Source organism: Dipodomys ordii, unplaced genomic scaffold (genome assembly GCF_000151885.1).
Source record: "Dipodomys ordii isolate 6190 unplaced genomic scaffold, Dord_2.0 Scaffold2, whole genome shotgun sequence".
NCBI lineage: Eukaryota > Metazoa > Chordata > Mammalia > Rodentia > Heteromyidae > Dipodomys > Dipodomys ordii.
Genome location: NW_012267218.1, coordinates 12239947 through 12250899, shown reverse-complemented (window position 1 = coordinate 12250899; position 10953 = coordinate 12239947). Strand labels below are relative to the sequence as shown.

Genomic DNA, 10953 nt, shown 5'->3' with positions numbered 1-10953 from the left:
CATGGGCAGGATAATGCGTACATTTCTTACCAAGCATTGCAGCCCCCTCCTTTGTTTACCCTTCCCATCCCTTCCCAGCCTCCCCCCTCCCCCCCCATCCCAATCCTTCTCCTTCCCCCCTCTCCCTAAGAGAAGCTTATTCTTGAGTTTTGCCGGGAAAGATGTGGAATTCCATGAAAGGACCAGGAATATCACTAAACAGAGTTTTCTCCACTTTTCTGTCCTTAGATGGGATTTTCTGTTATTCTCTAGGTCAGATGTCCAATGAGAATAGGCAGTTTGACAAGGCTAATGATGGGTCAATGATAGATGCTACTAAAATGAAGCAAGGAATACCTAACAATCCTGTTTGGCCAGTTGTGGGGGAGGGAGTGATCACCTTGATATCCTGCTCTAATACAGTTTTGCAGTCAGTCACCAGCCACTGTGCAGTTTGCCTTTTTTCCCCTAATGCTATCCAGCCTTCTCACAGTTTTGGCATATATCTGAAAGAGAACCACACCACAACAGAGCCCAGGCATTGTGGTTTCATGTATGTAATCTCAGCTCACATGGAGTTCAGGCAAGCCTGAGCAACATAGTCCCCATCTCAAAAAAAACTTTTTTTCTTTTAAATGTCCATGGGTGATGGTACACTCCTATAATCTCAGCTCCTCTGGAGGCAGAGCTGAGAAGATCATAGTTTGAGGCCTTAGTGAGCTGGGGCCGGTGGATCACACCCGTAATCCTAGCTCCTCAGGAGGCTGAGATCTAAGGATCAAGCTTCAAAGCCAGCCTATGCAGAAAAGTCCATGAGACTCTCATCTCCAATTAACCACCAGAAAACTGGAAGTAGCACTGTGGCTCACCTTGAGAGCACTCACCTTGAACTAAAGAGCTAAGGGGCAGTACCCTGGCCCAGAGTTCAATCCTCACAACCAACAAAAAGAAAAGTTAGTGAGACCCCATTTTAACAAATAAACCAGATGTGATAGAACACATCTGTGGTCCAGCTATGGAAACTATAAGTAAATGTTTTTGTTTTCTGCCCCTAATTCTCATCTTGTATATGGTGAGCCTACCACTGCTCCACTTACCAGGTACTAAATGCTATACTTTAACTCCAGATCTCTCCATTGCAAATGAAAATGGGATTTATCAGTGTGCAGAGAAAAATGACTATTTGTCCATACTAGTGAATCTGAGAAATATGGAGGAAGTGTGGATTTTGATTGGGGAGCTTATATCATTATCGATTTAACAAAGGTTACACTGAATGGCACATGACCTGTGAGACACTTGCAGCAATCTGGAAAGGACTTATGACCCAATCCAAGGCAGTATAGAGAGCACAGGGATACATGTAAGAAATACTAACTATGAGCTGATAGCTCATTCCTATAATCCTTCCTATTTGGTTCAAAGCCAGCCAGGACAGAAATGTCTGTGAGACTCCTTCTCAATGAGCCAGAAGATGTAGGGTATGGCCCAAGTTGTAGAGCGTCTGCTCAGCAAGAAGGACACCCCTGTTCAAACCCCAGTACCACCTAGAGAGAGGGTGAGAAAGATGAAGAGGGAGAGAGGGGGAGAGAGAGAGAAATATTTATCCCTCAGACTTGGTGACTGGCTTGAGAGGAACAAAGAGGGTTCTTGGGTTTCTGCTTGGGCATCTAGGATAATGACACTCAAAGAAATGAGAGTAACAGGATGAAGTGAGCTTTTCTTCAGGGAAGAGAGTAATTCAAAGTATGAGCTTGTTTGGGTATGATTGCTTCAGGATGTCTCTAGAACATCTAGTACATTGAATAGATAGTTGGATATAGACATCTGTGTCAGGAGAGAGATCTGGGCTGGAAATAGGCTTGGGAGTCATCGGGGAAGCAGTGAATATGATTAAGAACTCCCCAGGCTAGTGTATAGATAAAAGCTGCAGAAATAGAGCTGCTTGCTTCAGAATAAATCTGCTATGGGCTCTGTGCTGTAATTTACCATCTGGGAATCTGGGCATTCATGTTTGACTCACAAGTATATTTTCATTTTATGATTACATATTATGCATTTTTTATTTTTACAGCATTGGGGATGGAACCCACAACTTTGTGCATGCTAGGCAAGCACTCTACCACCAAGCTATGTCTTTAAAGAGACTCTGTTTGGCATTTTATTTTAGGGAAAAACTACTACTACAAGCAACTACTAACTACAGATAACTACAACTACTGCTAACAAGTCTGTGAGACATCATCTTTTATTTTGTTTTCTTTTGTTACAGCACTGGAGCTTGAACTCAAGGCCTCAAACTCTCGTCTTTTCTGCTCAAGTTTGTCACTCTACCCTTGAGCCATACAATCATGTCTGGCTTTTTGATAGTTAATTGGAAATGAGTTTCACAGACTTGCTTGTCTGGGCTGGTTTTGAACCTTGATCCTCTGATCTGAGTAACTAGGATTACTGTGTGAGGTCCCAGCCGCTCTGAGATTTCATCTTAATGGAGGGAAACTGGATGTTCTGGCAAGATCCTGTCATCCCAGCAACCATAGAAAGCCTAAAATAGGTAGATTATAGTCCAGGCACACTCCTAGGCAAAAAACCAAGACCTTATCTCAAAAATAACTAGTAAGCCAGGCACTGCTGCTCATACCTGTAATTCTAGCTACTTAGGAGACTGAGATCTGAGGATCACAGTTCAAACTAACCCCTGAAGGAAAGTCTGTGAGAGTCTTATCTTTACTAAACTACCAAAAAAAAAAAAAACAATCTGGAAGTGGAGCTGTGGCTCAAAGTGGTAAAGCACTAGCCTTGAAAAAAAGAAGCTCAAGGAACAGCACCTAAGTCTTGAGTTCAAGCCCCAGGACTGGCAAACACACACACAGAAATTAAATTAATAAATAACCAACAAAACACAGGACACACACACAGGAGTAGAGTGAGAAGTCCTGATTCTAAATCCCAGTACCACAAAAGAAGCGCTAAAACTTACATGATTTTCAAATGAGTTTTAACAATAGATATGTAATGATAAAGAGCAAAGGCTCGGATTCTATTTGAATCTGTGAGACCCTGTACCTCAGTCTTAAGGGTAGGACCCAGATGTAACTCAGGTAGAACGGCATACTCCGGTAACCTCACATGCACAAGGTTTGGGTTCAGCTTTTCCTCCCCTCCCCCCACCATAAAAAGGCAACAGTAGTTCTACCACTCAGGAATTTGTGTAAAGATTAAATGAATTGGGCTGGAAAGGTGGCTCAGTGGTAGAGTGCTTGCCTGGCATGCATGAGGCCCTGGGTTCGATTCCTCAGCACCACACATACACAGAAAAAGCCAGAAGTGGCACTGTGGCTCAAGTGGTAGAGCACTAGCCTTGAGCTGAAGAACTGAGGGACAGTGCCCAGGCCCAGAGTTCAGGCCCACAACAGACAAAAAAAAAAAAAAGATTAAATGAATTACACATCTTAATTAATTTAGAGAGCTGTAATTATATGAATCTTTAATACAACTGATAACTATCAAATCAAATGTTCTTAGCCCTCAGGAGAACCGCAAGACCAGGATGTGCTGTTAGCAGTAAATGAATGTGAGAAGTCAGTGGTACCTTCTCCAGAAACACTGCACCTCAGTCTACCTAAATCAGATCAAGTCTTCATGATTGGTGATGAGAAGAACTCCAGCTCCTGTCCTCCCAGCCTGGATTATCTCCCCGCAGCCCCCAGGAAATCACGCTATGGAACCATGAATGGCAGAAAGCCCAGGAACACACTCCCAAATGCCCACAGATTTCAGCTAGTCATTTCAAAAGCACCCAGTGGGGATCTATTGGAAAAACATTCTGACCTCTTTTCTAACAAAGAGTTGCCATTCACTCCACGCACGTTAAAAACAGATGCAAAATCTTTCCTATCACAGTATCGATATTATACACCTGCCAAACGAAAAAAGGAATGTTCAGATCAAAGGACGGAGGCTGAAACTCAGACTGAATTAAGCAGGTATGATAAACAACCACCAACAGTAAGCTCAGGAAATTAAAATAAGTTAATGAGCCATATTCCTTGATTCCTAGGTACAGTGGTGCTTTTGGTTGGAATGAAGTTAACAGGACTTTTCCTATTCTGTATTTCATTAGCACTATCAATCATTGTTGAAAATGGCTATTAAACTTGTCTCTTGTGAGTGTTCCATAATTGATGTTTCAAGTATGGGTCTAAAAACATATATAGATATAGATATGTCCTATATATATATGTATATATACTATATATACATACATAGATAGATAGATTTTTTTTTTTTTGGTCAGTTATGGGGCCTGAACTCTGGGCCTGGGCACTGTCCCTCAGCTCTTCAGCTCAAGGCTAATGCTCTACCACTTGAGTCACAGCGCTACTTCTGGTTTTCTGAGTGGTTTATTGGAGATAAAAGTCTCACGAACTTTCCTACCTGGGCTGGCTTTGAACTGCAATCCTTAGATCTGAGCCTCCTAAGTAGCTAGGCTTAGGTGTGAGTCACTAGCACCCGGCTTTTCTATATTTTTAAATACACTTTCCAAGAATCCTCAGTATATGACTTCAGAGAGCACTTGTGTAAGCAAGCACATTTATTCATGTTAATAACAGTAGAGAGTCAGGCTCCAGTGGCTCACGCCTATAATCCTAACTACTCAGGAGGCTGAGATCTGAGGATCACAGTTACATCAGTGATTGATCAGGTCCTGGATTTTAGTGAATTTAGGAAATAAAACTATTCTTTCAGTGTAGATAAGAGATACAGTAATAACAGATGAATCCATGTATATTTAACATAAGGAATTGGAGCTACAACATAGTGAACTTGTCAAGTGAGAGGAAAAAAAGAGGACATAAACATATCCCTGTATGATTATATTTATTTATCAGTGCTACAAAGATAATAGTCCCATTTCATTTAACTGGTGTCTAGTTACTATTCAAAAAATGGAAAAAGAGGTCTTTTTAATCTAAACCATATCTACTATTTCCTGGTTATCTAATTAGGATATAACACATTTTATGAGGATAGATGGATCGCATTCCTTTGGGTTTGTTTTTATTATTGAAATTTGTTATCCCAGTGTTGATATTTTGAAAGAGTAACCATAACCTTTTTAAATATTATAGCTTTAATTCTGATTTGGAGACATCTGAGACAAAGAACTGGCCAGAAGTGGAAGTGAACACAAAGCAGGTAGTACATGTAACATCTTTTAGAACTGCTCTCATGGACTTACAGATGCATTAGACTTTAGAATATGTGTGTGTGTTAGAATATATATACATTTAGCTTTATGGTACATGTAGGATAACTACTGTGCAGAAGGTTTATTTACAGATGATTGTAGCTCTTTCTGAATGGGCTTAGGCCCAGCCAAACCTGAGAAGATCCTTTGGATGGTTGGTTAGCTGACTAGACAGAATAAAAGGCATTAAATATTTTTTTCAAATGTATAGTCTTGAATAGTGGACATATACAGTCATAAATATTCAGTATCCGCATGTGAAAATGGAGCCAGGTAACTTGAGGATGAGTAGGGTTGGGAGAGATGGGGGAGAATGATGGAATTGGTGACATTGATCAAGAAGCATTGTATTCATAAACTAACATGCTGAATTGAAACCCCTGTGTATAACTACTTAATGATAATTTTTTTTGTTCGTCATGGGCTTGAACTCTGGGTCTGGATGCTGTCCCTGAGCTTTTCTGCTCAAGGCAAGCACTCTACCACTTGAGCCACAGTGCCACTTCCGGTTTTCTGGTGGTTAATTGGAGATCAGAGTCTCAAAGATGTTCCTGCGTGGGCTGGCTTTGAACCTCAATCCTCAGATCTCAGCCGCCTGATTAGCTAGGATTATACATGTGAGCCACCAGCACCCAGCCCAGCTTTTTTTTAAGATAAGAAAAAATATTGGATAGAAAAACTTTTCTAAAACATTTTTTGTAATAATGTGTCTGTGACTTTACTGAATTTCTTCATTTTATTGAAATTTTGTCTTATTTCTGTTTTCATCATATATTTTGAGCTAAATAAATGTTTCTGTTACATTCCCAGGCATCTAACAGTACAATAAATGGTTCTGAAGGACAGATAATTCCCCTGCCTTTCCAAGGGCATAGCGTCACGTGGGACAAGATTAAAGATGCCACCTTGCAGCGTCCCTCTCAACAGTAAGCAGTTGGCAGGAGAAAAACTCGACTATAAGCACAATATTTATACATGTCCTATTATAAGCATTGCTCTAATCTGGTTGCCAGCAGTGTAAGTTTTACTAAGAAAATTTTACAAAATTGGGTGCTAAATAAAGATGTCAATGAACTAATTTTGTTAGTACACTAACAAAAGAAGAGGGACACTACTACAATATTTGTCATCACTATTCATGTAACAAATGATTTCTTCTTGGAAGATGTGCACAATAGGATAGAAGAACCTCACCATTTGAAAGATGTTAATTTGTGATTTTCTTCAGTTGCTAATGCTTGAACTGTCCCTGTTCTTTAGAGGTACCCTTAAAAATAACTGCTCATCAGTGCAAGGCTCTAGGCACTCAGCACCTGAGCTAGGTACAGTGGCTGCTCAGCTGTCATCCCAACTATTTTAGAAACAGAGTGGAAGAATTTCAGTTCAATGTCGGCCTGGGCAAAAGTTAGCAAGCCCTCTCACAGACGCATGGTCTTTGATGAGCCGTAAGTAGGAGGATAACAGTCTGAGGCTAGTCCTGGGGCCGAAAGCTAAACCCTATCTGGAAAATAACCTGAAGTAAAAAGAGGGCTGAACTGCAGAACAAAGACTACGCTCCATATTTAGTAGTTATAGAATGTTATACCTTGGCCTGGGAATGTGGCTCAGTGGTAGAGTGTTTGCCTAGTATGCATGAAGCCCTGGATTCGATTCCTCAGTACCAGATAAACAGAAAAAGGCAGAAGTGGCGCTGTGGCTCAATTGGTAGAGTGCTGGCCTTGAGCAAAAGAAGCTCAGAGATAGTGCCCAGGCCCTCAAGCTCCAGGACTGGAAAAAAAAAAAGTTATACCTAAACACCAATGATAGCCTAATAGCTGGTAAAGGTCCTACAAAATGATAGTTTCTCTATCAAATGCATTTCCAATGCACACCATGACTAATGTATCACATCGCCGACTAATTATATGTGCTATTACTCCTGTATTACATGTTGTATGCCAGCCTTTGTTAGCTAATGTATTTTAACCTTTTCTTTCTAGGACAGTCTGTCAGTATTCCATACAGCTTCCTCCGAAGAATAAACGCTACTCTGAGTAAGACTATGACCCTCTTCTTTCCTCCAGTGGGCATCAATAAGAATTAAGAATCATAGTGCTTGGGGGTTAGAGGTGGGGGCTCAGGTGTCAGGACAGCTGCAGTGAGCCTAAAAGCGTCAGATAGTCAGTTTGAGTCCTAGTCTCAGAGGGAAAACAAAGAACAATCAGGAAAAAAATAACTACATAGAGCCCATTACAAAATAAACTGGCATTGAACATTCATCCCTTTTATAATCCACTTTGGAGCATCATTTTCATAATACATGCCAAATTGGAGAAACTGACCAGAATTTCTGGAATAATTGTCCATTTTATCTACAGTAGAAATTTGTCTCTTAAGTTACTAATATCTACTCTATCCAATGATTAATGCCTATAATTCTTAATTCTTATCAGTTAAAATGATAAGAGCTTTAGAAAAATGTACATTTTTTTAGCAGTCCAACAACCCAGAATACCCTCCTTAGAGGTTTATAACTTCGCAGACAATTGTAGATTTTGTTGGTTTAGCTACATTACATTTTGTCAGGAAAGTAATCTATTTTATAGTTTCATTTATTCCCAAACTTGGCCCCTTTTAAGTAAGTCCCTGTGAATCAGTCAGTTTTAATACATTTAATAATATTTTTATACAAATTATCTTCACTTATTGTTTCTTCCTCTTATATGCTTTTTCACTGAGTAATGCAGGTTATTTACATTTTCTGTTATTTCACTCATTTCAACAAATTAAATGAAATTTATAATAATATCCTATTATTCCTGTAATAGCTACTAAGATATACTTACCTCATAAGGCAAAATAATAAAGAAATATATCTACATAATTAAAAATTGCCCCTTGATTTTTGTTCACAAATTTTTCTATTACATTTTTTTCCTTTGCAATATTTTTCATACCATTACAGGAGCTCAGGGCCTCTCATTCTTTGATCTTGGCTGGCCCTCCACTACTTGAGCCACACCTTCACTTCAGGCATTTTGCTGGTTAATTGGAGTTAAGAATTTAATGAAATTTTCTACCTAGCTGGCTGTGAACCATAATCCTCAGATCTCACCATGGAAAGTAACTAGGATTATAGGGGTGAGGCACTGGCTCCTGGCTGTGCTCTGCATTGAGGGGGGGAAAAAAGAAATTGTCCTGCTCAGTAACTTTCTTCACCTAATGCAATATGTCATCCTTGGAGCAACGAGGCTATCAAGTTACAAATCCAGCTCACAGGCCGGCAGCCCTCCTGCAGGTGCACCCAACCACCTTAATTATCCTTTCTCTCGTTTAATTCTGATGGTTTTTTCTTTCTTTTTTTTGAGTGGGGGTAGGGGGAGGTATCACTCGTGGGAGTTAAACTAAGGGCCTGGGTGCTGTCCATGAGTTTTTTCACTCAAGGCTAGTGCCTACCACTTTGAACCACAGCTCCACTTCCAGTTTTCTGGTGGTTAATTAGAGATAAGTTTTATGGACTTTCTTGGCTTTGAAGGCAATCCTCAGATCTCAGCCTCCTAAGTAGTTAGGATAATAGGTGTGAGCCACCAGCACCTGGCTCTGATGATTTTTTTCATTGCTACAAATGTTGTAGAAAGCTATTAAGTTTTACCCCATTAGATGATACATTTTTAGTAAATATCTTTACATAGTTTGAGAAGTCAGACATATTCATTTCCTAATAACCCTCTTAATAATAATAATAATAATAGAATGTAATAGTAGAGACAGGTAAATCCGATGAGGTACTTGTTTCCTTTAGTTTTTTGGTGTAAGTGTGCATAGTATAATGCTGTGTTGCCTTGCCTTTGCAGTGAAGAAGAGCTTTTGTATCTAAGTTTCATTGAAGATGTAACAGATGAAATTTTGAGAATTGGTGTATTTTCCAACAGGTTAGTTTTTTACTTGTATTGTGACAGTTGACATGTACAATTAAATATTTTTCATATAGTGTTAATTTTTAAGTTACTTCTACATATTAAGAAAAAGTAGTTTTTAAGATCATCTTGTAGTTGATACCAAGTTATAAAGATTTTTTTTTTTGGTTCGGTCGTGGGTCCTGAACTCTGGGCCTGGGCGCTGTCCCTCAGCTCTTCAGCTCAAGGCTAGCACTCTACCACTTAAGCCACAGCGCCACTTCTGGCTTTTTCTGCTTATGTGATGCTGAGGAATCGAACCCAGGGCCTCAGGCATAGCAAGGCAAGCGCTCTACCACTGAGCCACCTTCCCAGCCCTAAAGATTCTTTAATTCATACTTCATGGCAGGTTCACAGTTTGGGAGACTTATGGAGACGAAAAATTATTTTATTTAAATACGGTATCTCAAGTTAGACAAAGAATGTACTCAATACCTTACTTATGTAACTGTAACCCCTCAATACAATAAATTGACACTAAATTTTTTAATACTATATCTCTCTATAACAGATGAGTAAAATACATTGAGATTTTTGCTTCCTGGGGCCAAACTTCATTTTACCATGTGCCACCACTGTGGAAATGAAAAGCATTGTTGTTCTGTTGCTACTATGGGATCTGGTAAAATAAAGACAAATCTAAAGCTAGGCTTGCGAAAAAAGTGCAATGGAAATCTTGCCTGATCAGATCGGATGTTGTCTATCTTTTTGTCCTGGGATTTGAACTCAAGGTCTTGGACTTGCCTTGCAAAGGAGGCTCTTGAGCCACCCTCACATCCCTACTAAATACTTAAAGAAGCTGTGCTGAATCCAGCGTAAACATTTCTGGGTCTAAAGTTTGCTGGGCGTAAGGCCCTACTTCATGTGGTATATAGCACAGGACCCCAGTGGATTCTCATGTTTTTTCAGTTGCAACAGCAGGCAAGTGCAGACATTTGTAGTGAATTATTTCTATCTCTACATCAAGTATTTAAAATTTAAGGCAGATACTTCACCATTGGTGTAAACAGCTATCCCAAAAGATCTAAGTTTTATAAAAGTTGAATTTTAAAGTTTACATATATGCTAGGCTCTGGTGGCTCATGGCGGTAATCCTGGCTACTCAGGAGGTTCAGATCTGAGGATCCTGTTTCAAAGGCAGCTGGGGCAGGAAAGGCTGTGAGACTTATCTCCAATAAACCACTCAGAAAACCGGAAGTGGCTCTGTGGCTAGAGCACTAGCCTTGAGCTAAAGAGCTGAGGGACAGTGCCCAGGCCTAGTTCAAGCCCCACAACCAACAAAAAAAAAGTTTACATAATAGTTTCATATTGGTAAGATGAAAAAGCTTTCAAGATGTTTTTCAACAATGTGAATATACTTAACAGTATTGAACTGTACTTTTAAAAATGGTGGAGCTAGGAGCCCGTGACTTACACTAGGATTATAGAATCCTAGCTACTCAGGAGGCTGAGGTCTGAGGATCACGGTTCAAAGCCAGCCCAGGCAGGAGAGTCCGTGAGACTCATCTCCAATAAACCACTAGAAAACCAGAAGTGGCACTGTGGCTCAAGCCTTGAACACAGAGAGGCTCAGGAGTCTAGGCCCTCAGTTCAAGCCCCAGGACTGGCTAAAAATAAAAATAAATAAAAGGTTGAATTTGCAAATCATCTTTTTTTTGGGGGGGGGTCCGGTCGTGGGGCCTGAACTTTGGGCCTGGGCGCTGTCCCTCAGCTCTTCAGCTCAAGGCTAGCGCTCTACCACTTGAGCCACAGCACCACTTCCGGCTTTTTTCTTTTTGCTTATGTGGT

At 40.1% G+C, this 10953-nt stretch overlaps 1 protein-coding gene across 1 annotated transcript in view; it reads left to right on the top strand.

The window, feature by feature from the left end:
* Spata7 (spermatogenesis associated 7) overlaps positions 1–10953 on the top strand; it is a 28009-nt gene that overhangs the window by 14911 nt on the left and 2145 nt on the right. Inside the window, exons 4-8 of the mRNA XM_013013381.1 lie at positions 253–347; positions 3505–3965; positions 5112–5178; positions 6041–6156; positions 9064–9141. Coding sequence (XP_012868835.1) covers positions 253–347; positions 3505–3965; positions 5112–5178; positions 6041–6156; positions 9064–9141 — 817 coding nt within the window. The remainder of the gene's footprint in view (positions 1–252; positions 348–3504; positions 3966–5111; positions 5179–6040; positions 6157–9063; positions 9142–10953) is intronic.